The sequence below is a fragment of the Accipiter gentilis genome, chromosome 11 (assembly GCF_929443795.1).
Source record: "Accipiter gentilis chromosome 11, bAccGen1.1, whole genome shotgun sequence".
NCBI lineage: Eukaryota > Metazoa > Chordata > Aves > Accipitriformes > Accipitridae > Astur > Astur gentilis.
In genome coordinates this window covers 34,817,724-34,843,767 of record NC_064890.1, presented here as the reverse complement: position 1 = coordinate 34,843,767, position 26,044 = coordinate 34,817,724, and the positions used below count along the sequence as shown (strand labels likewise).

The 26,044-nt window shown below is 43.2% G+C and overlaps 1 protein-coding gene across 1 annotated transcript; it reads left to right on the top strand.

Moving 5' to 3' along the window:
• The first annotated feature begins 2,990 nt into the window (after positions 1-2,990).
• Positions 2,991-24,746, top strand: SLC38A4 (solute carrier family 38 member 4). Its single transcript, XM_049813634.1, has 16 exons — positions 2,991-3,099; positions 7,195-7,425; positions 8,308-8,398; positions 9,683-9,798; positions 12,862-12,935; positions 13,068-13,160; positions 14,794-14,875; positions 14,969-15,051; positions 15,150-15,208; positions 15,598-15,876; positions 15,995-16,074; positions 17,209-17,309; positions 18,293-18,417; positions 20,976-21,120; positions 21,931-22,028; positions 23,434-24,746. The coding sequence occupies exons 2-16, from the start codon at positions 7,307-7,309 to the stop codon at positions 23,533-23,535; spliced, it is 1,647 nt and encodes a 548-aa protein (XP_049669591.1). The 5' UTR covers positions 2,991-3,099; positions 7,195-7,306; the 3' UTR covers positions 23,536-24,746.
• Positions 24,747-26,044: the final 1,298 nt, after the last annotated feature.

The window sequence follows — 26,044 nt, the reverse complement described above, 5'->3', positions numbered from 1 at the left end:
CTTTGCCCCAGACAAGGGCTTTGAGCAAGAGCTGGTAGGTTTTACTCCCTAACGAGCACTTAACGGTGTTCCGAAAACGGGTCCTGCCGACGTGGTGAAGGCGGCAGGTTGTGCCTGGACTGCTGAGCCCTTACTAAGGGCACTGCCGCCACCGCTAGCTCCAGTCCCTGCTGAAAACCTCTGCTCTGGAAACACCCTGCTAGCTATGGAAGATTTTTTAGGGAAGGTCTTCTCTGTGTGGGAAACGTGCCCTCAGTCCCGCCACGTCTGGAAATTTCCTCTTTAAACGATGCTGCAACTCATGTTGTCTCTGTGAGATAGTACATAGCCAAAAGGCAGCAGAAGAGGGAAGTATAATATAACATCTACCAAACGTCATAGTTCTAGCTGCAGTTGACCTGGCATCCTCAAAGAAAGGGTAAACACAGGGGTGCAGGAGAAACACTCCCTGGTGAGCTGCAGGGTGCTCCATAGGCACTGAAGTGACTATCAGAGCTTGTAGTATGATCCCACAAATTAAGAGAGAGAGAAGAGATTTATTTAGCAGATTTTGCAGTGGTTGGTTGGTCAAAAGTAGTACACTTGGCCCTTCTTTGAATATCAGAGAAGTTACTCTGGCTGCAGAGTACCTGTGGCAGAGACGCGTCTCACAGGAAGGTAGTGCCAGCTACAAACAGGCACGGGTGTGACGAATATCACGAGGTTGTGCTTTCTTTTGTTCGCTGTTTCCAACATTAGAATCAAGAGTTTAATCCTATTCTTTGCCAGAAAACACGTAACTATATTTTCTTTAAACTCTTGCACGGTCTCAAGTAATCCCAGCAAATACAAAGTTTTCTTTAGAAATGGTGAAATCAAACACAGCCATGCTGTGGACAAGATAGAAAGGGCTCTGCAGTCCTACAGTTACGCTGTGTCTCCCTTCAGTCTGAAGACTGGACACCGACATCTGCTCTGCTGAGAGAAGTCTTTCCCGGTGAAAATTAAGCAGTGCTTTTCTAGTTAGGGATAGGCAGAAAGGACTGGCAGCATCAAGAAAGCCCATGTTAATACAGCTGGCTCCTCCTCTGCAGACAAAATTTCCTACAAGCGTGTGGATGGTTTCTGCCAGCCCCACCTGCCCGCATACTTTATGCTGCCTGGCATCTTTGGGGCATCAGGTGCTGGGTCAGGGGCATTGCTGAGCACCATCCGTCCTGACGACTCCATCCCTCCGGGCACTGAGGAAAGACCCACCCAAGTACCCTGATGCGGCTACGGAGAGATCTGTGCCACGCTGCTTAGGCTCGATGGGTATCGGACATAGGCGTCGATATCTGTGATATCTGTGGCATCTGAAAAGGAAATGAACTCTAATCTTGACTATTATCTTTTTAATCAGGTTCAAAAAATGTATCAGAAGTAATTTTCACAGCTGTTGCTGATTTGTTAGTACATCTGTCCCAGCATCTCCCTGCTGTTTGCTTTATGGTTTACAACCTTATTTTCGTTCGTTTAAAGAAATGTTTTTCTCTCCCCTGTCGTTACATGAGACATCCACATGAACAACAGCACGACGAGGACGCTGCCTGTACCCGCAGCCCTGTCAAGTGTGCAAAGCAAACAGGCACAAGCGGAGCAGGGCTGCCTTCCCCAGCCCCTCCCGCAGCTCTGGTCCTCTCTCCCTAGCAATGACATAGAAGAGTTTGGTGCCGAACCACAGCCGAGAACTGCTTTAATTCATTAAGGACACCTATTCTTTGTCGTGTGCTTTAGGGGGAGAGCCTGTCTCCCTCACGAAACCAGCTGATGCGGTGGAAAAGAGAGGCAGCTTTCAGTCTCAAAGTCCCTTCCACCAGTCTAAGCCCAAAAATTTGTTCATTTTTCCAACCACGTGATAGGTCTAAAGCAAGATAGGACCTCTAGCTCCGAACCTTGCACCTCTTCGTCTTTGGACTGTACTACTTTTGGCATCGTATGGCATGACGGGCCTTACGATCAGTTGCATTTTCACGGGAATGCAGAACCGAGGGAGACAGAGCTTATTTTTGTTGAACTATTTGTCTGAGTCTATATTGGAACTGGGATTTTTTTGGAGGGAGGGAACCGTGAAACGGCACACCACAGCCAGTGCCGGCAGCAAGCAGGCAGAAGCCCTGCTCGCGGCGGAGCCGGGTTGGGTTCCCGCAGGTTTTCACCCAGCCTGAGCTAAAGCAGTCTGAAGTGCTCCGCAGGAAACTCAAAGAATTAAAAATTACATCCCCTCGCTTGCCTTCCTGCCTTCGCAGTCAGGCCTGTCTGAGGGCTTTAATCACAAAGCCTACACGGGAGGGAGGGCTGGAGGGTTGTCTGTTTTTTTTTAATTATGGTGATTATGTCGTTGGATAAAAGGTTGTAAATTCTACAGTATTGCAGGCACATCACAGGTAATGAAACACTTCTCCCCGGGTCTATATTACCGTTAAATGAAAACCATTTGTCATTTGACATATAACTCCACAATTGCAATTACAGTAAATATTTCAACTGGGAAACTAAGGCACAGGTCAACCAGCCTATTTGAAAGCACACGCTTCCGACCAAGTCCCGCCACGCACACCTCTACTGCAGTTGGAAGGTGTAGCTCCGCAGTCGCACAAATAAGAGCAGTGTGGGAGCCCTTATTTATTTCTCCCAGATCCTATTTTCCAGGCTTATTACTACTGTGCTACTGCAAGTCGAATGCACACGCATTGTTCACAAATCAAGACTTATCAAATGAAAGCATGATCGAGCCTGGGTGAAGCGTTCTGCGGATATGCATTTTGTAATAGTGCTAAGCTCAGAGAGCAAATAGCTCTGGTAACTGAGATGTTTGCCCTCAGTGTGCTCCAATAAACTGATTTACCTTTCTTCTTTTTTTTTTGCCCTTTTTTTTAAAAAGAGCTGACGCAAGTTTGTCAAAGGGAGTTGTTGGGGTGTAGCAGCTGTTGATTGGTTCATCTGATACACTCCCATTTGTCTTTAAATCACTGTCCAACTGCTCTAGGTTGCACATGAGCAAACTTTTCATTACAGGTGCAATTCCTAAAAGATATAACCTGCTTAGCAAGCGAGCAACAAAACCTGCTTGACTCAGAGGTAAACCTTAAACTTTTTTTTCTTTACAATGCTTGATCAATGTATTTTAGACACTGGCCACATCTTTTAAAATGTAATTAATCGGTAAATATAAGTGCAATGTGAAGGATGGGCTCCTTAAGATTTACTGACATGGTAATTTATGTTGGCAAATGTCTTTGGTATTTCTTCAGGAATGAAATTTAGTTGTTGGGGTTTTTATATTTGTACAGCAAATCAAACCTTAAGCAAAAAAAGAAAGAGCAAAAGGTGTTTAAAATTGACCAGGCGATTAAGAAATGAATGCCTGCTTTCCTTTGCAGCCCTTGGCTAACTTCTGAGAATTTTTTCCAAGGTTCTTGATTTACTTGGCTAACACTTCTGTAAATAAATGAATTTGTGAAAACAGGCTTTGCATTTTAATTGTTTATTTCACAGTGACAACACTTATTTCTTTTTGAAATAGCTGTGCAGACAGTAATATTATAAACCCACTGTCATGCCGATGAAGAATCTGGCAAAATCTGCTAAACCAGATACCGTGGTGGAGCTTACAAATTTTGATACTGCAAAAGCCATGAAAATGTTAGTCATATCCGTGACTTGGCATTATTTGCCCGATGGTTGTCCATTCTCTTAATGTCCTAACTGCAGACTGAACAGAGATCAATAACGTTGTGAGATCAGATGCCAAAAATTTCATCATTTTCTGAATCATTGCCGAAAACCGTTACTTAATATATGAGGTAGAGCAGTACCCCATACTTGAAGAGAAAAACAGTTTTAGAGGGATAAATACCTTCCCTCTAATAATAGGTGAATCTCTTTTCAACCAGCATGTCCATTTTAATGCCATACTTCAAGAAAAATCTTCTGTTCAGCCAAATGCCACAGGAGGCAGCAAAACCATCACCGTATTGAAGCCACATTTAAGGAACTCTGTAGAGCTAATGGATTTTTCTTGTATGTAAACATAAGGGGAAAAAATTATTTATTTTAAATAAAGGGAAGGAAAAAGAAGTGGAGAGCTTTTTGGTTACTTCCAAACTTACCAAATTCCTCTCTAGGGAAAGGAAGCTGGGCGAGTCACGATGGGTTTGGGTGCTGAAAACAGGGTTTAGGCACACAATTCAGAACTCTGAAGCAGAAAGCATTCAATCCCAGGGAAGCTGAAGCAGATGAACTTTGGTTTTTCTATGTGCTGGCCTTCTAGCAGGGCCCAGGCCTGCCCGACCTTGGTGGCCGTCCTCTGTCACGTCACTGCTGTCCTGGCCATCACCCAGGAGCACGATCGGGGCTGCGACCCAGCGCCCGTCTACCAGCCCTGGCACCGGGCTTGGCCACCGTACGGCGCGCAGCCACAGCCACCATTTTGTTTTAAACAGTGCCAGCCAATGCGTCCCCCCCATTTTTTTGCTGAATAATATCTCGCAGGTGGAGCAGTGACCCAAGAGGTGCAGGGCTACGCCGTTTCTTCCCCAGGTGAAGGGATGGCAGCTCTGCCCCTTCTACGTTACTGGTGGGGAGCAGGCGCAACCGGTACCTCGACATCCCTCCAAACCCATCAGTACCGGCGGTGGTAGGAACCTGAAGATACGGATTTGCCACCAAGGACCAGCTCTGCCAAGTCCTACTGGAGTCCAAAGGCACCGTTGGTTGTAATCACAGTCGTTAGTGTTTGCGGGATTCAAATCTAACACCAAGCCTGTTTCGTGGGGCTCGTCCTGCCCGCATTTATGCCAATGACTTTCAGCTCATGGTTTGCAGACCCCTTGAGCTCTACCAACCGCTCCCCAAAAAAGTGACAACTGCAAGAAACCGGGTTCTCAGCAGATTTAATTTTGCCACCTGAGGCTTTGCACCTTCACCAGAAGACTTTTAGGAATTCACAGATTTAAAAAAAAAAAAAAAAAATTAAAAAAAAATTCGAAAATCACTGCTCTATTCAGGAATTCCACAGCCTCTTGAGATGACGCCCATAAATCAGATTACTTGTGTAAATGTTTGACAGGACAATGCCCAGATGATTCTTATGCTGTAACATGTATTTCCAGCCAATTTTTGCTCCCCTTTCCAAAGTGTGTTTGCTGTGCTGCACAGACTTTCCTCCTCAGCCTAATCTCTGTGTAACCTAACTCCTGGCAACTTTTTTGCTTACTTTTCCTCTGTTTCCCAACTCTTTGAAGATCTGTATTTTTTGGACGGCCACTTCTGGAAAAGACATTTCTCCGGCAAGCAGTTAGGCAGTGCGCACGGGGGAGATTTTACCCTCTACCAGAACAGGGCTAAGCGCAGTCAGATTTGTCTGCCTGACCTTTACACCACAGATTAAAAATAAGCAATAGGAATTGGAAGGACTTTGTTGCTCAGACAGGGCAGCGTCTGCGTTTGAAGACGGTTCTGTGAATGAAACCGCAGTTGGGAGGGCTCCGTTGGGGTTGGGGTTTTTTTATTATTATTTTTTTTTGTCTCCCGGAGTTATTCATAACCCGAGCGGGCAGAACCCCCCGGCCACTGGAATGCGTGTGCCGGCAGCTCTGCCCTGATGCCCGAATCACTCGTCCCCTCACGCACACTCCCTGTGCGGCAGCAGAAAGGAGTAAACCCAGCCGCTTTCTCTGGTAGGAAATCTCCTAATGCACTCTGATATTGTTCTTCCTTTTCAGTTGTCTGGTCTGGGTGAATGTTTTTAGTAAGAAGCGAGGAGGCTGACTTTGATTTCTGGCCCGGAGTCAGTTTTAGCCTCCAGGATTGGTATTTAAAGTTTGCATTTACGTTTTTAACACATGCGCTCTAACCTTTTGCCACTACAAATACATTTGTAGGCGTTCTTAAGAACTGCATGTGATCACTAGCAGAGGATAGTGAAGGTCTGGTCATCGAGCGAAGACCTACACATCCATAAATGCAAAACCAGGAAAAAGGCTATTAGATAATTGCGGGTTTAGTGTTACGAAGAGCCAGACATAGAAATTATTTGTTGCGGTGTTTTCTGATATTGTTATTACGCAGTGCTGGGCTGCATTTAGCGTGTGATATTTATGAAAAATGTAATGGATCCAGCCAGTCTGCCTGATTCCAAGGCAGGAGGAAGACTGCCCGAAGTCTGCAATTCTGGCCCCAGGTGTGCCAGCTGTGTGCTATCCGCTCTGTGCTCGCTCCCTTCACCCATGTGCCCCTTTGTCTCCTCAGCTCTGAAATGGAAATATAAAATGCGTCAAGGAATATCTTTGGGAAGTGAAAAGTCTTGTGAAACCGTAACATTTCTTGCACAGTGTTTTCCTCTTGAATGTGGGAATGAGCAAATGAATGTGTAAATGTGTATCTGCAGATGAGACTGTAACACACAGCTGCTGAAATCCCGCAGGTGAAGTCGTCTTTGTAACTTTGGTTTCTATAGTTTCCTTTGGTCCATATAGAAATGGAGAGCTGAGCATTTATTCAAATGATTTTTAAAAGGCAGGAATTTTTCTAACAAGGGTAAAGATAGTCAGTCTTATATCCATGTAATAATCCCACGTCCGACAGAGCTTCTCGTCAAGGGGCAAGTAAGAATGGAACACAGATATACTGAAACCCACAAACTGCTGTATCAGAATTGCACATCCTAATTATCAAAGAAGTGATCATACAGAGATGCTCACCTCCGTCAGACCCCAGTGAAAGGGAGAAATCTTCAAAACATTTAAATCTGTGACAACATTAATCTTACAACAAATGATTCGAAACACTGAGCATTTCCCTTAAGAGTATGTATGTTTCGAAGCAGTAGTAGGAAAACCCTGATACACTCCCTTCATTTCTAACAGCAAGCACTTCTGCATCACCACCCCTTAGAAATTCAAAGAAATTCTTTTCTGCCGGCTTTGTAATTTTGCCAGCTGCTGGACATCCACTGTGCATCCGTTGGCCCCTGCGCTCTTTACCATTTGACGGGAGACAGCAGGGCCAAGTGCTGGCATATAAAGGGACATTATGCTTGCCCAGAATTTTCCCAGTCTGCAACAGTTTCCCCTCTTAATGCTATTACAAAGAACAAACACAAACCCAACGATTCACACTGGTTTCTCTAATTTGAGGAAAACTCTAATGAGTCCTGTTGTGTTTTGTTTGCAGAACAGAGTGTTCTGGCAGTCCCCGCATGGTAGAGAGGACCCGCAAGCAGCCGGCGCGGTGCTGTTTACGCTGAAGAAACGAGCGTGTGTGCTGGAAAGCGCTGACCACTCTAATGGATCGCATGGAGCTGCAAAAAGTCAACATCGAACTTGATGATCAGAGCAACAGTGGGGAAAGCCTCGAAGACAACTACACGGAGCTGGTTGATTCAGAAAAGGCTGCAATTAGGAGGTAAGCATTTAAATGGGAAGGCTGGTCCGTTAAGGCTAGAAAGCAGTAATCAAAAAACAAGCTTCACTAATGGCATCTGGGACTCAAAACATTTCCGAGGTAATACAATGAAATTCGTGTGGTTGTTTAGCTAGCGTTTTCCCACAGCACCAACCCTCCCTGCTCTGTGCCCTGGAGAACGGTGTTCCCAGTTCAGCAGGTCCAGCCCAGGACCACCACCCCCCCCCCCCCCAAATTGCCGGCCACCCCCTGGAGTCACCTCTGCAGGCTTTCAGCCCCCGCTTGGCAATTTCCAACCCCTCCGGTCCAATAGTACGTGTGTAAATTAATACGTTCTCAGGGCAACGCGGGGGAACGCGTTCCAGGGTGAGGTACGGAGGGCAGCAGGTCGGTGCTCCCGTGGGGACAGCCCACCCTCAGGCATCTCCAGCAGGACCCACCATAGTCCCAGCACCTGGGTGGCCTGAGAAAGACATCTCAAAACCAGCCGTCTGCCTCCGGCTCTCAGCTCGCTGAACAACCCCCCAGCACGTATTTCCAACAGGGCAGTCGCAAAGCGCTTTGTTCCTCGGATGTGAATTACACGCTCGGCTTTAGCACGCTGCCGGCAGTAAGGAATTGCTGCTTTCCAACATCTGCAATCAGATACAATTCGAAGATTGCTGGGTTTAAAACTAAATTCCAAGGCAAAGCAAAGATCTATTAAGCATGCCATCGGACATGAGAATCTTACAGGATAAAAGAGGGTTTTTTTCTGAAGGGTGTTTAATTATTCATTGCAATGCCAAAGGAAAGTTTCCCACTGACGATAAAAGGCACTACCTGAACATAATGTGTGCCATAAGCCTTACCTAATATTTTCTTATTTTTCTTTGTGTTCAGTCCATTTGCTAGCGATGATGCAGAAAGTCAGAAGTTCCTTACAAATGGATATCTGGGTAAAAAGAAATTGGAAGAATTTAATGAAGAATATGTAAGTTTTATTCATTTTTAAGAGTAATTACAAAGCAAATCTTATTGACCCAAATCTTTTTCCAAAAGTCTCAGTAGACAAAGTTACTCTGGAGCTTGATCAGCATAATCTTGGCTGTGGAAGAGTAAACACATTTTTCTAAGAGTTAGCACAGCAAACCCTTTCTGTTGCCTTGCAAGTAAAACTGGGTCTTTCCTTCACAAGTCATCAGAAAAATTCCTCAGATCATAGCTGGACATCAGTAGCACCCATGTTATCTCACCCAAGATATTCAGCCATGGTGGGTCTGCACCCATTTTTCTGACAGCAGATTTGGTCCAGGAGAACTTTGTTGCTCCTATATCAAGGTAGAGCTGGGCCTTAGTGCATGCGTGCTTGTATTGTTTCCAGCATTGGCATAAATAAATCCCCATCCAGCCGCATCTCTTTAAAGAAAGAACATTCATGTGCGGCTTTACAGTGCTGAACATTACATGCTCAGCACACCTCCAACTTTTTAGACAACTCCACGTGCAAATGGAAGCACAGCACCGGTTCCTGGGGTGTGCGTGTTGGTACCTCTGCTCCAGATTTCAGTTTATTCAAAGTTTTCATGAGCTTAGTGCAAAGAAAGGCATTATTTTATTGCTCATGTTACAGGTTTTATTAGGATTGATCCAATACAAACAAAAACATATTATCTGTGGTTGCAAGCTAAAATTAAGAGCCATATTCCCCCCCTTTCTTTTCCACTTGGTGGCAGATGTGACTCCCTCACACACCATCCTCCCCTTTCCCAGATTTTTGTCCTCTTCCACTCTCCTGCCTCCAGCCCGAGCCGCACAACGCTTCATCTTCTTCCCCAGACACACTTTTAATGCTTCAAGGAAAGAAGCACGTCCTGCTCGGAGAAGAATTCAGTGATCGGTTAGATTAATTTTTTAAAATCACCTGATTTTTTTTAAAAAACAATAGTCGGGAAATCTGTTAGATAACAGCATGTATTCCTATAGAGGCTAGCCAGCCCAGCCAGTTGTGGCTATGTCACCTCAGTCGCCCGTAGCCCTCCTCCCCGCCGAGACACGGAGCGAGTGGGAAGAGGCAAACCCCTACCAGCACAGCTGGCTTTGGGGGAAAAAACTCTCTTTATGGCGGCAAGCGTCTGTGGGCTCAGGAACCTTGATGAAGCTCCACCTCTTAAGGATCAAGGGAGCAATACAGGGAAAACCAGCAACTAGGATAATTAGTCTGTTCTGCTCAGTAAAAGGCAAATTAATTGCCATTTTCTGTGCTTGCTCCCAACAGCACCGGGGCAGAGCTTCCTTTGGAATGTCATCGTTCAACCTCAGCAATGCCATTATGGGCAGCGGCATCTTAGGGCTTTCCTATGCCATGGCCAACACGGGAATTATCCTTTTCGTGTAAGTACATAGAAACAAAAGCAAATAGAATATAAGCAGCGAGCTGGAGCTAAAGTTTTTTGTGGTTAGAGAGGTACGGTAAGCTTGTTTTGTTAGCTGAAAAGTTTTGTAAGATCATCTGTAATGAAAACATTTTAGCTGCACCGCAAGGAACCTTCCGCTGCTGACAAACCATTTTATTTTTTTTTATTTTAGCCCTATTTTGTACAAGGAACACAACTGTGAATTGATACTGTACAGTCAAAAACCAGAGGGGAAGAACAGTATACGGGTCCTAAAATAACAACAGCAATCTTGGTGGTTCAGTATGGGAGTTCAACAAGGGAAATAAATCACCCTTAAAGTATATATTTACGTCATCCCAACTATCTAATCACTATGTAGAAATGGAAGAACAATATTCTCTATAAGTCTGAAATAGCAGCATGCTTTGAATGCAAAGGCATTCACAGATTTTTTTCAGATTTAATGTTGCACCCTTAAGTCTATTTGTACTCGATGTGCACAGATGACAGCAATGGTATGTGGCTGACATACAGTATGTATACAAAATGGGTTTTGATAGGCAGTAACAGATAGCCATGTGAGGGTTTTTAATCTATAGCTAACCTTGTAAAATGAGACAGACTGTACAAAAAAAAAAAGAAAAAAAAAAAAGAAAAAAAAGTTGGTTTTCTTTTTTTATTTTTTAATTTTAACTGAAGCCTTACATTTAATCCCTCATGACAGTGGAATAAAACACGACAGTACTGTATGACAATAGGCTGTTGTTTTACATTACTGAAATCTAACAAACCTTTAAATCAGGTTGCATGGCTATCTTTATATGGCTTCTTTCTTCTGGAGATTGTGTAACTACGACAGCAACAGCATTTGAAATGCTACATGTAGCTTCTAGTTGCTAAGAAACACCTCCTGTTTTGCCAGTAGAATTTTTAACTGAAAATTAATTGTAGATGCAAATGCTGTCCTGGATAAGTACTTCCCAGCACCTGCACTCAAATGGTTTAGACATAGTATTTGCAGAAACAGAAATGGAAGCTGGTTTTAAAATTGACTACATTCGAGTCTGAAAAATGTAGGATTTTTTTTTCTCCAACTTTCTCTGTGTACTTGCACTAACTAGTATGGCCATAAATTATCACTGGAAAGGAAATTGTGATACATCAAGCCTCACTTAGGGGGGGGGAAACCACAACCTTTGTAATATCTTTATTTTTAAAGTTCATTCACACAAGTGGCTAAAAAATTCTGATATAAGCCTAATGACATTAGCTCTGTTGGCAGTGCTAAAGCAGGGCATAATGCTAAGGCAACCCTATGGAGACTTAAGCAGCAAAAACAAAGGTTGTCTCCACCCACAGCTCATTTTCTTTTCTGTCCTACTTCCATACTTTCTGCATGAGAACATTCTCCCTTCTGGTAGAGGAAGGAGTTTTATTTAAAAGTATAAAACTGTGTGGGGATATTGTTACCCCCATGGCATGCATCCACTTGCTGGAGGTTCCTCTGTTTTCACAGGTCATGACGTTAGTGTTAGCAGGACAGAAAAATCCCATCTACTAAATGGAAACTGCTGGACATTAATTCTAATTTAGACGATGCTGGCAGCATCGTCTAAATTTTTGTAATTTACTGTTCTCATGTTGCCCAAGTGCTCTCATGCCGGTAGCTGTTCCACAGGGTGAAGGCAAAAGGAGGGTTCTGAAGTTCCCATTACAGCCTCCTCTCCCACGGGGGACGTTTGCAATGGCACGGGAGCATCACTTCTGCTGCCTGCCATGATATCGCAAGTGCAGCCAGGACGGCTTTGGTTTACCATACCTCACGTGTGAGGACACAGAGACCACGTCTCTGAACAGCAGCTGCATGGGTGCCCCTGATCAAGAAGGATGGCATCTTGGCAGGGTACACTGCGACCTCAGACACGATCCCCCCTTACCATACTGCATGAGACCACAGCATGAGAGACGACTCTGCTCTCATGAAGTCTGCAGCCCTGTCTGTCTCTCTTGGAGAAAGAAACGTCGGAGAAAATCGTGACGGCCTGGTGGCCATCACCTGGCCCCAGGACCTGCGTCTCCTCTTAGACCAGAACTCATTTATGAACTTGGCTGTTGGCGTCGCCGGTATCTGTACCAAACCGCGTTTTCAGTGGAGTGGATGGTGTGGGCGCAAGCCACGGAGTGAGGCACATGCCTGTTTCCTAGCTCTGTCATGTTATCATCGTATCCCCTTTGGCACCAACACTTTTGCAGGCTGATGACAAGACAGTTACGGTAATAAGATATGCTGCCCACAGTGTTGTGCCCTGAAAACGTCATACAAAGCTAGATTTTTCACCAGCAGTTCACAAGAGGCAGATAACTGAAATCACATGGGATGCAAATGTCACGTGGAAGCGACATGGCAGTAATCAGAATTAATGAATTCAGGCACCGGTACCTTCAAGCAGACTAGGCTAGAAGAGTATGCTGCAAGTGCTCCAAGAGCAGGTTTTTCCGGTGTCATGCCACGCATTAGCACCATGCAAAATTTCTAATGTACTTTGCAAAGCGTAGATCTCAAGGTAAACTCCACCACTTCACAATAGCATGGCAGAATTCGAAAGCAGTGACTAGCCCAGAGCTGGCAGTGAAGTTGTCGCAATCATGGTTTGGGGTTTGGGTTTTTTTTGATAGCTCTGAGTAAGGAGAGAGATTAAAATGAGAGGTCAGTGAGCAGCTAAGAGACCAAAGACCTGACTCTTGCACAGAAATCCGTTTACTTTATTAGGGTCTTGTTAAGATGTAAGATTCTGTCCTTGTGGAAAAACACAGAACTGGCATTTACACAGATTTAAACAAGCCTTGAGGGGCTTTGGGAGCGTATAAGATGCAACTGCACTCACAAGTAAGCTACAGTTGACACTTATCTCTGCATTTAGCACTGGGAATCCAAAGCACAAACTTGCTGAAAACTATTTACGCATTGAACTTCATGAGAGTGAGGAAGTGTGCGTTTAAATCAGCTGAGTGTCTCTGATGTCCTGCTTAGGATTCTGATTTCTGCTTTGTCTTGCAGAGTTTTGCTGCTCAGCGTAGCAATACTGTCGCTCTACTCAGTCCACCTCTTACTGAAGATATCAAAAGAAGGAGGTATGAGGATCAGGCTGTGACTGACTAATATTCCCTACTGCATGCTTGCATGTATTGTACCTTGGAATGCGATTCATCAAGAGTGTCCAATGTAGTGGCCCGTGTTTCTCTTTTGGTTTGGTTTTTTTTCAGGATCATTAATATATGAAAAGCTGGGAGAAAAGGCATTCGGCTGGCCTGGGAAGTGTGGTGTTTTCATTTCAGTTACAATGCAGAATATCGGAGGTAAGGGGCAAAAGTTTTCCAACTTCTGATGCTTTTCTACAGAACAAAAATGCTTTCTCTCCTCTGTCTGGCTAAATGGCATTAGAGATGAGCCAGGTACAGTATACACTATATTGTAATAAGGAAGGACAGGAGGAATTCATCTTGCCTAGTTTCAGCTACCTGACACTTCAGTGTTTGGTGAGAGCTAGTTGCCTGGGATCTCTCCATGACCAGTGCAGAGCCTTCAGTGATGGCTAAAATGGTTTGGCTGACTGTCCTCAAGGAGTTGGCTGTTTCTCTTCACTGAGTACAGCTCAGACTAGATACCATCTGCTTCAACTTAGAAAAGATTAATCTGACCTAACAGGAACAGCACATAGTTCTGATTTCTCCATAAAAGAATGGCTCTTCAGTAGTTCATTTTCCAGCTGAATCGTCTCCTTGAAACGACAGCTGGGTTGTCATCTCTCTAAGATGTTGAGTGTTGCAGAGTAATTGTTGAAAATATTCATCCACAAAGATACTTCCTGTGAAATATCTATCGAGTAACCTCCATCCCCTCGGAACAGGAGACTGTTTACTTACCGATGTAAGTAGTAAGGGTAGGACTGTGCATTCACGCAGCAAAGCTTATTTCCTTTTACTACCCTGGAAGAAGCCTTTTAGGAGACTGGAGAACACCAGATCTGAAAACTCAGGGGAGTTTGTAATTTTTTCCAGCTTTCTTAAGGAGAGGTAGTTGAAATATAAATTAAATGCATCACTGGTCCATTAAATGTATGTAGATCTTTTTGTGATCTCTCTTTTGGAACTTGGTACACTTTGTAAATCTCCATTGACAGATCGTTACTGCCCTTTTACAGCAACTTTGCTACCCAGACAGAGGTGGTTCACATCTCTCTACTGCAAGAGACTTTTGGATTTTGTTCATAAAAGGTCCTTTTCCATGGTCTTCCATTCCTTACTCAAGCCTGGATATCAAAAGTGGTTGAATTCAGGAAGGAAGCATGCTTCCTTGTTAGAGAAGATTAGCTGTTCCTCTAATCCTCTTGTCTAGGTCGATCCATAGGTCTCCAGAGACCTCTCTGTGGCCAGCGTAAAATAACTGTAAAAAGCGTGCCTTCTGGCAGTACATTTAAATGAGAAGTATAGAAGACCACTCTTCTATCAGGAATCTTGACAACTGGTTTGGTTTTTATATATGGACTTGAGCGTTGGAAGAAAGAAGCTTAAAATAGACAGGATAAGGTAGATGAAGAGATTTAGAAGCAGTAACAACTAAAGCTACTACAAAATGTTGATGGACACTATCCACTGGAAAAACAACATTTACAACCAAAAAGCAAAAGGAAAAGTTAAGAGTGTAAATTTCATCAGAACAGTGATTTGAGCATGTTGTTAATTCAGTAAGAACTGTATTGTATTCTAACACTGAATGCTAGATGTCATTCAGGACTTGCTCATAACAATATCAAGGGAACATACAATCTATTTAGTCACACTGTTATCCAAACAAAACTCATTTCTCTATTTTAGCAAAAACCGGTTTCCCAATACAATGTTTTTCATAAAGCATTAATGTTTTTTAAACCAAATTATTTTTGTTGGAACTACATTGTTTTATCTGAAGGTGTTTGTTTGTTTTTTTCAGCAATGTCAAGCTACCTCTTTATTATTAAATATGAACTTCCTGAAGTGATCAGAGCATTTATGAAACTTGAGGAGAGTTCTGGGTAGGTACCTTTGCCCAGCCCGAACCTCAGATGAAAATATTTCACTTTGATGTCAATGATAATGATTGTTATTTTTTTATTCCTTCTTTTTAGGGAGTGGTATGTAAATGGGAACTACCTCGTAATACTCGTAACAGTTGGGGTAATTCTTCCCCTCTCCCTTCTAAAAAGCTTAGGTAAGCTTAATGCCCCACTTAACCTCATTTCTTTTTTCTATTAGGATTGTGAATTTATATGTAGCTGAACTGTTGTGTTTTTTTTTCTTGCTGCACAGGTTATCTTGGTTATACGAGCGGTTTTTCGCTGACCTGTATGGTTTTCTTTGTCAGTGTGGTAGGTGACTGTTTGGGTATTGTCTCTAAGCAAATACAGAGCCTGTAAACTGCGCAACGCTGTTATATTTCTTACCATGACAATTTAACGTGGATGCTAGAATAACACCTGCAACTGAACCAAATCAAAAAGCCCATTGCCGAATGAAGCCAGAATAAAAAAGGTCACCCTAAAAAACAACACTTGAGAACAAAAAATAGAGCAGGACTAGAGCAGAGTGACAACAAATATTTGCAGGAGAAGCAGAAGTGGTAACACTTGGTTTCTTGCTCCCTCTCCTTCCCCTCTCTCTTCTGTGTGCCTGCTTATATTTCTGTTGCCATACCTGGGATGTAAGTGTAATCTCCTATGGTGGTACTCTTCTGATGACATTGTCTACTCTTTTGTAGGTAATCTTCAAGAAATTCCAAGTACCCTGTCCTCTCCCCGTCATGGACCACGGGGTTGAAAACTGGACCGCCACCAACAACACAGTGCCAATGCACCTGGTCATGTTACCGAACGAGTCTCTCGGTTCTGGTGTGAATTTCATGATGGACAACACAGCTGGGCACTTGCCGGGCCTTGAGGATCCAAGAGACACCTCACCCAAAAGTGGTGTAGAATATGAAGCACACAGTGACAGTAGTGACATGTGTCAGCCAAAATACTTTGTGTTCAACTCACGGGTAAGGGAGATTCTGTAGAATTTGTCTTTAGCCATTCGTACCACAGCTAAACTGCTGCCTGCCAAAAGTCAGAGGTACAGCAGTGACCGTTCTTACTAATGGGAGCTTTATTTTACAGACTGCCTATGCAATACCCATCCTGGCATTTGCATTCGTATGCCACCCTGAGGTGCTACCAATATACAGTGAACTGAAAGAGTAAGGTTCTTAAATTTTGTCCCATACTTCCAGTTAACCATAGCTAGAGATCACTTTCTACATGTTCTGCCTTGATTGCTGGTGTGTAGACTCCCACCTGCTAATGATTTATTGCTTTTCATAATAAGCAGATACTGGCTTTGCTTTGACGTAATAGTCAGGTATTGGTTGACAGAGAACCACTGTTCAGAAAGCCGCATTGATCCATATTCATTTAGGAAAGGAGAAATCTGGACAGTCCTTCAAATGATGTGAAATATACTGGGGAACTTGGTTGCACTGAAACAGATAATTCTGGTTTCTAATAATATCTTAATAAGTTCTGTGTCTGGGTCAGCTGCTGCTTACTCTTAAGGTTTCTTGGGATGCCATTGGTTTGGGTGTCTCACATAGGCTCTTCACCCAGCCCATTTTGCTTATCAAATATCAAAAATCAAATACATTTGCTTAAATCAGCACAGAGTCGACAGTTGGGAAGGGCTAAGAAAATGCGTTTGTTCAACAGCAAGAATTACATTACAGGAGGTTGTGCTGCAAAACTCAAGGAGGCCAAGACCCATCACCTCCTATTTCAGCAGGTTTAACCTCAGAAGAAATAAAAATTCTCAGATGACTTGGGAACTTGCTTCCAGGTCCTATAAGCTGAAGATTTTCTTACACCAAATCTTTAACCAAAGGATTTCTAAAGAAAGGATTTGACCTGCAGGACGTTCTTGAACCTGTAGAACAGCCCTTTTTAGATATAAGGGTGTATTCTAACAGACCTGACTGAAAGCTCTTGTCTATTATTATTACCTGCCCTGTAATTTTAGCCACTCCATTTTTTAGTTAAAATACACCATTTGAGATTGATAGTATATAAATAATGATAAACAAAATAAGATGGCACATGTATATGTTGTCATTAAGTAAGCAGTAGAAATGGAGTTTCGACACACTTTTATAAGTCTGTGGTGTCGGTCTGCACAGAGCTGCAAAGCTTCAAGTGAAGAGCTCTGTATAAGCATTATAGTTGCTCTGAACTTACTAGCCAGTGGGGGGATGTCAGTAGAGTTATGACTCTTCAGAGTACTTCTTGAACAAAAAGAGGCTTTACAAGAATAGCACTGTTACTCTCTTTCTCTCCTACTTCAGTCGCTCCCGAAAGCGGATGCAGAATGTCTCAAATATCTCCATCACTGGCATGCTTATCATGTATCTTCTGGCTGCCCTCTTTGGATACCTTACCTTCTACGGTAGGTCAAAGCCCTGTTCTCCGCAGAATTTTCCCTCTCATTTTAAAGCAGGGAAGGTGGTTCTATCACACTGAGGCACAAGCGCTCATGTATTTTCTGTGGGTCCAAATCCAGATGTAAGCATTACTCTAACATACTACCCAGTGTGTAACCTCCTGAATAAGCGGTGGGACTTATCCAGCTGTCAGGCCACAAGTTCCTCACCCGTGAGAGGCTCAGAGGCACCTACTAGGGGGACCACTTGTGTATCTCTTGGGTTTGTGAACTCGGACAACCAGCTGCTGTCAGCTTGGCTCTTGGCAAAGGCCAAGAGTGACCATGCTAAAAATACTCTGGCGTTCAACAGTTTTACATGACTCTATGAAGTGCTACCCACCCTGGCTCTGATGCCACTAATTCAGCTTCACCTGTGCTGAAAAACAGGTGCAAATCATTCTAGTGTAAAAAAAATATGGATGAGCTAGACTAACCGGTAGGTAAACAGAGCAGCCCCTGTATTAGCACACCGTTTTATGCAAACGCCACCTCTTCTTACCTTGTTAGTTCCTCCGTTACAGCAGAGAAGTGAATGGCACAGCACAATCTGCTCTCTATCCCTGGGGCAAGAGGGCTCTGTCTGAGAGCTGGGACACCTGGGTGGAGGTCGAAGGGACCTGTTCCCAGTTCAGGGAGTTGTTTCCTATTTCGTATCGCAGAAATTATTTTTACCTTAGGTTCCGCATCCACTTAATGACTTTGAGAAAGTCATTTGAAATACTGGAGTACAAAGCATCACCTCAGCTCTGTATTACCCTCATCACCTCTGAATGATGGAGTTGTACCGGTTGTGCTGGGGAAACTCCTCTTTCGTGCCTAGCCCACAACACGTATCTGATGACAGCAGCTGGGCCAAAGCTAATCTTATCTGGCTGCAGTATAAAGATCCTTTTGCATGTGCAGATATTGCCGATGCGACTTAACTCCTTTCTGTTTCTTTTTCGTAGGAGAAGTTGAAGATGAGCTACTTCATACGTACACCAGAGTGTACACCTTCGACACCCTCTTGCTGTCAGTTCGCCTGGCAGTGCTGGTGGCTGTAACCCTGACTGTGCCCCTTGTCCTTTTCCCCGTAAGTAACCCAGCTGCTGAAGCTGAAATCGGGGCTAGCCCGTATACACTGACTGGATGTGCTCAGCACAGACAGACTTTAACATCGAAGAAAAGTAAGCCTGAGTTTTTATTTGGGAGGGTCTGTTTTCTCATACGCAGTTTGACCAGAGCAAGGACCTTAGGCAGTTAGGGTTGCAAACTTTGAAAGACTGAAATAAATCAGTCTTTATAAATAAATCAGAAATAAATCAGGAACAACTGCCCTGTCTCTCTCTGTACTATATTTACCAGAGCAGCAGTGTAAGTATCAAAGACTCGGGGATATACTGAAACCACTTATGAGATTTCCTACTATAGGCACCTGCTATAGCATCCAAACTCAGGACAGACACGTGCAGCTCAGGCCACGTGCGGTGCAGGACGGCCAGACCTGGCTGCCAAGGTGGAGGGGCAGAGGCACATCTTACATGCTCGACTCTACGGACAGGGCACGAAGCTAAGTACCAGAAAACAGAGGCAGTCAGGACTCAGCCACGTCGTGTGAGCAAAGTTTGGAGCTTCTAGGTGCTGTTCACAGGGGAAAAAAAATGCAATATCCACAGTAGCGGGGGCAGAAAGACACGGCTAAACCTCCAGGCTCATGAACGCACAGGGCCGTCCCTCGTGCCTTCCCTGAGCTGCTGCGCAGCAGGGCAGGAAAGAGTTGATCCCGGTCATTAAGTTTGGGGAGGCCGGCATGCCGTTTGTAGGGCACGTGGAAGCCCAGCATCACTCTGCCGGTGGGCTCCCAGCAATCCGCGTCACGCCGTGGTGCTCCCATCCGAGGAGAGCGGTGACCCTGGGGTCCTGTTGCTCCGTTGTCCTGGATGCAAACACGAGCTCTGCGTAGGTACTGTTTCCAGGCTTGCTAACAAATACCTAAGAGAAGCGATCACCATTCAAGGTTGTCTACAAAAAAAAATAAAAGTTCTGGTATAAAGCACCCAGAGTGATCAGTCTGTCTAGCTTAGAGCTCTCCGGTGCTCTGCCTTAAATGTCATGTTTAAACCAGTGACTAAATGCTTAAGTGAGTCTTAGAACTGGTCACTCATCATGGGAAAACAAGCTAAGAGCATTGCAAAAGGCTCTTATCTGTCAGATGTAGCATTTTGCATTTTAACTTTCTGTATCATCATTTTTATATCTGAATAGTGTGCAAAGGCTTAGCAGTTACATACCACAGCGCTAACTGCTCTGTTAAAAGAACTCCTGAGAAAATATCATTTCCGTGTAAGCCAGCATATCAAACAATTTGACACGGCCTATGAGGACAGCCAGCTCAGCAGATCTAATTACTCAAAATTAGCAGCCTATTTGTATCAACTATTTTTTTTATGAACTACCACATATGTATTTTCTTAAAGTAGTTAGACTTTATACTTTTTTTAAAAAAAAAAGAAATCATTGCATTGCTGAAAAAAAAATATTGTATAGATCTATGTACCATTAGTCACTGTAAAACTTCAGTTTGATAGCTTCATTTTAAGGACTATGTCACGGCAGGAATAACGCACAAGATGCTGACAATAAGTGAACAAGAATGCAGGCAGCAGTTCTTTGGTGGAATAAAGCTGTTTTACATCAACTCAGGGGCTGGACAAAATTTTTGCAATCTGCCTCCTCTTCCTAATATTGGCTCACATCAACCTGAAAAGCATAAAATGCAAAAGTCATGCTGTGTTTTCAAATGATGGGCTCCAAGACTGACAGAACCCTAAACATTTATTGAATTGCCAAACTCATCCAGAAACAGTTGTCTGTTGTTTTAAAACAGCCAAACAGAAGTGGGGTTTGAGCTTTTTACAGTGTAAAAACATTTTTGTTCAACTTGTACTTTTCAAATCTTTTAAGTTAATCACGGTACTTCAGAGTAACACTGTCTCCAGCCACCAAAGGGATTTGCTCTTGACCTTTTTCCTACTTACCATCTTTGCTGATGAAAAAGCAAAAAAAACTCTTTCTGTGTTGTGGGCGAAAGTCAGCGGAGCAAAAAGGATCCTCTGCAATAGCTTTTAGGATCATAATTTCCAAGTGGCATTGAAAAATATGCTTTTATTTTGAGATATATATATATTTAATGAAAGTAAAACAACAGCTTGTTCTTTCTCTCACAAAAGTAAATGGCAGAACTCCTGTGGGATTTTTCGGAGAGATCAGGTTCAGGAATACAGCAACTCATATTTCACCAGTGCGTTTTTTGCCCGCTGATTAGTAGTCGTAGTGGGGGTTTCTTTGGGGTTTTTTTTGCTGATATAAGCATCTCTCAGTTGAACAGATTTCACGTCCCTGATTTTACACCCTATTTACTTGACTTTCTTCTACACTGCAAATATTTGAGTTTCTGCATTAAACTGTGAACCCAGTTCTCAAAAACCTACATCAGAGTGAGATTACATTAAGGGAATCAAAGACTGAAAACACATTTCTTCAGTCAGAATTTCTCACAGCAAAAGTAACTAGCATAGATCATTTAAAAAAGTGAAAAGCAAAGAGAAATTAATTGCTGTTTTACTTTCCCTGCTGGTTTTCATCTTACAGATCCGTTCATCTATCAGTGCGTTGCTGTTTCCCAAAAGGCCGTTCAGCTGGATAAGACATTTCCTGATTGCAGCAGTAATTCTTGCTTTTAATAACCTGCTTGTAATTTTTGTCCCGACTATTAAAGACATCTTTGGATTTATTGGTAGGTTTCATAAAGACTTTTTGTTTACTCTGTTAATCTTTCCCACAACATATTTACATTCATGGACTGAATGACAGTGGCAGTTTGGGTCCTACAGCGGAGTAATATAAACACAGATTAAAGTGAAAAGGGACACAAAAAACCCCGAAGAGCTGACAGACAAAGCTAAACGTTACCCAGCTTTGTTGCTACCTTGCATGAGGCACAAGGAATCGAATAATCCCAGTATAAAATCCGGTAAGGAATTCCCATTTTGACAGCAAGGGCATTCAGTGCATGTGGAGGAGAGGGAAATCACCTTTGGTTTTTGAGCACCTATAGCCTAGACAAAACGTATTGACTTCCAAATGGTGATGTTAGAAAATGGAGAAAAGCGATGCATTTCTTTTGACATTCACAGTTCCCCCCCTACCTCCTTCTTTTGGTCAGTTTTGCCCTCTGACCAAAGAGGACCATGAAGACCCTCCATGCTCTGAGCTGCCTGAGGACTCAGGGACGTGGATACCCTTAAGACACCTCCACGGGGGTTCTGCCTTTTTCAGATTTTATACTCCACGCAGGCAGCTGGTTTGCTCCTCCCTGCCTTTCACACCTGGGCCACCACGTTGGGCTCTCGGTAACGAGCGCCTCGGCGGGCCCCGAGCACTCACAGAAGTGTTCGGAGATCCGCACAAATGCTGTCGGCAGAGAAAACCCTTCGTGTATCTGGGCTTGGAAGAGCAGCCGCCTCCCCACACGCTCTCTTTTGTAGGTGCACGGCGTTGCTGATGCGTCAGACGGCACGGTACTCAGCTCTGCTCTCTCTTCCAGGCGCCTCTTCTGCTACGATGCTGATTTTCATCCTCCCCGCTGCCTTCTACCTGCGGCTCGTTGAGAAGGAGCCCCTGAGGTCTCCCCAGAAGATCGGGGTAAGGGAGGCGGCAGCAATTGCAGAAGGAAGGACGGGAGGGTGTGTGCTTTCCGCTGGTCACAAATACTCAGGCCTTTGACTTGCAACAGCCAACAGTTGCTTAGAAATGGTAGTATCTCACGCCAAACACAGGTCAGGCGGTGTAATTCACCTTAGCGTGAAGAGCCAGGCTTCACAAGTCAAAGCCTTTAGTGCCCTACTGCTACTGATACACAGCAGCAAGTGCCTTAGGTTAAAGTGTGTCTTAAATCACTAGCAAAAGGCATTTATTTAATCCAATCTAAGCTCTAGTTAACACCTGCACTTGCAAAACTAATTCCAAGACAGCGTGTAAGGAGCCGTTGGTTCATGCTAGAAGGCCAGCTGTGGATTAAGAGGAAGACGAGAGGTCGAGGTTAAGAAGGAAGTTGTGTTGCAGACATAATTAACTCATAGTGAGTTCCCCACCGAGACAGATCCATACACCTGCAGGAGACTTATATGAAGGTCTATCATCTGTACACAACGTGAATTTATACGTCATGCCAGACTGCCCCAGCAGTACCTTTCATCCTGAACATCAATAGCTATCTGCACATTTAACAATATCACCAAGGAGATGTCCTCTGCAAGTTTAATCAGAAAAGTTACTGAGGAAGGCACTTAATGTAAACAGCTGTACGTATATACATCTATACACAAGTTCACAAAAACCATGGAAGAGGAACTTTAACCGATACATACTGCAAGTATAAAAAAAAAAAAAAAAAAAAAGGTTATCATAAAAGGATTTCTGACGATTACTTTGGAGCTGTGATTATAGAGAGACTGTGAATATTTGTTCATGTCTCTTTGTTCATTCTTCATGTTGCTGTGTGTTAGGCACATCTAGAATTTCACACTCTGCACTGAGATCACATACAATATTCATCTTTGTGTTGCAAGGCAGAATATTGTTAAGTGTGGACAGATTACAGTAAACTAAAGCCCCGCTAAAGCAAAGGGTGACTATATGCATCTGAATCACTTGAATATATACAGAAATGCCTTCAGAGAAGAGAGATGGGCTTACCTCTTTGCCTAATAAGGATGAAAAGGATTAAATGAATCTGTTCTCGATATCAGAGAAAATGATTGCTCGCTGAAAATTGGTCAGATTTTATAGGAAAAAACCTGTTTCTCTGCCATGTTTTGTATTATTTTTCATAGTAACAAAGTGGTTTTTTTTCAGTTCTAGTCTTGTAAAGCCTGGCTTTCTTCAGCTGAAATTCACACAGGACTAACTTTGATTCGTTTAGCTCGTGGAGAATGACCCAAACTCAGGCCCTGGGTGTTAGATAAATGTGGTTCCAGTGGGACAGTCTGTGAACTCCACTCTGCTCAGTCACTTGCTTTATTAACAAAATCTCATTTTCCAATTGCAGGCTCTAATTTTTCTCATACTTGGCATAATCTTCATGATTGTGAGTATGACTCTTATTGTAATGGACTGGATTTACAATCCCCCAAGCTCCAGACATCACTAACCTGTGGAGACAAGCGAGTGCTTTTTATACCATAAACATTTGCATTTTGTGCTCTGAAGGACACCTAAACGGGACTGTTATTCCTAGCTAGTAACTGCAGTATTTTGAAGACAGTTTCTGGTAAGGTCACTAGAACTCAGTGGAGCCTACGTCATCCTTTTCACTAAGGATCATTATTTATCCATTAGGAACCTGAGCTTAGCATTTCTGGCCAGGTGAAATGAAATGTGTGGTGTGGATGCTTTCTATTTTCAAAACCAAAACAACCGTGTACATAGTCCTCAAAAATAGCTTGGCGTCACCCTTTTCAGACTCTCCCATTATACTAATAACCACAGTTCCCAGAGCCCTGGGAAGCTAATGGCCAGAAAACCAGCTAGCACCTTGTTTTCTATCTGAAGCTGATGGGAGTGGCTGCCCAGGTCCAAGAGAAAAGGTACAGTTTCTGTAGGGGATCTGAAAGGTGACTGCTCCCTACCAACCTGCCTCTCATCAGAAAGATGATGGCTTTGACAAGCCAGCGGACAAAGCCGAGCATCAGATTTGGTGCCCAAATTCATCGCCCTTGGCAGGTGACGGCTGTCAGACCGAATAAAGCTCTACTGGCGCAGACCCTGTGCCGGGGCGTGTGCTTGAAGAACAGTTGAGCATTCGCGCTTTGTTGTTAAAGATGCCTGTGCTGGAAACGTCAGGCACTTCTGCTGTGGGTTTTTTTGGTTTTCTTTACTTTTTTAATTCTCGTGTGAGCTTGCATCACTGAACAAGTTATATCCTCCATAGAAACTTGTCTTCCATTCTCATGGGAATTTAAGGAGACAACAAGGTGTGGCAAAGCACCCTGTCCAGTATTGTTCAGTACTTGTGTATTTGATAAATGTTCAGTGCAGGAAACTGTAATTTGCTATATATAAAAATATATGTATTTATGTACATAATTTTTTGTTTTCCTCTAGTTACAAAAATGTTACCCTGTGGTAAATGATTTTTGAAAATTTTTTTATGTGTCACTCTGTTTTCATAGCCACACACTTAATATTGTTTTGAAGAAAACTTACTGGATCGGTGGGTTTGTAAAAGGTTCATTTTTATTCAGCGATGTTTGAAATATACCTGTAGCAAGCCCTAACTGTTACCTGTGTAAAAACACATTCAGATGTTTACTACTTAGGTTACAATAAATTGCAAGATGTTTTCCTCTTGAGAATTTTTAATACATGCCTCAAAGTTCTGTATTACCATTGCACACCACAAATTTGGGTAGAACTTGCTCAATTGCTCTACCTTACCTTGTCTATGCAAATGCTAGCATTCAACATACCTAATTAAGGTATGCAAAGGAAAAAACATTACTGACTATCTCAAGCGTATCATGCTATGCAGCTGTGCAAGACAGAAAAAAAAAAGAAGGTTAAGTTCAGTGTTATATGGATGCTTAATTAACACCCAGTACCCTCCAGCTTGTGATTTTGGCTGTGCTGTGGAGTACCCACTACATATGCTCTCTGTACACACCAAGGAAAAACAGTCAGAGAAGTCACGTTAACTCCAAAGCAGAGGGAATGAGTGGGAAGGTGCAACTGTTGGTTTCAACACGCTTACACAAATCCAGGCTCATGTAATTGGAATCTTCATTTTCCAATTTAGAAATCTGTTGAGCACACGGCTGTGAACTCAGAAAGCCAGAAAGCACAGAAAAGTTGTCTCTGCTCAGTCCTCAGCTTCGCCCAAAATTCTCTGTGTGTGTGTGTGTGGATAAACGTGCGTATACTTACAGGTTAACTGGAAAAGCATATCAAATACATATTCCATGCCAACTGCTATCTTCCTGAGCAGTATTTTATGCTCACTTGAGTACTGTATCCTTAATATACTGGGCCACGCTTCCTCGCAAATGCTAATTCTGGCTTTGTAGTTTTTTAAGAAAAAGGTGCAAATAATCTTTTGCTCTATTTTAAGCAGACTAATACAAATAATGTTGCGTTATTACTGAAGAGGCCTTTAACATCGACTAGAGTTAATAGTAACGTACCCACACACCTCTTTTCCTGTTACCGTTACTGAGAGTTACATGTATGGAAGAACTGAACTGTAACCGCATCTTTGCTTCAGAGCAAAAGCACATATAGAGACTGCAGCTACATGTAGAGACTCAGGAATTCATGTAGCCCACCTAAAATATGGATGACCTCAAGGCAAGTAACAGAAAAACTATGGAACAATGGCATAACTCATTGCCTTTTCACAGCACAAAACTGTTGGTGTCCAAATAGAGGTAGAGAGTCTGTAAAATGTCAGTTTTTCAAGTTAAAATATGTTGGTCACAGCGATATGCAGCTGCTGCGCATACTGGGAGCAGGGGTAGAATTGCACACTAACTTATTGGCACTGCTGGGAATGGTGGATGTTGGAGTTTCTTGTTCGTTTTGTAACGTTGACAATAGGCCTTGTGAGGATTTTTATTACAAAACCATCCATGGATGTATAATAAATGAATTTTTCAAAGACCCTA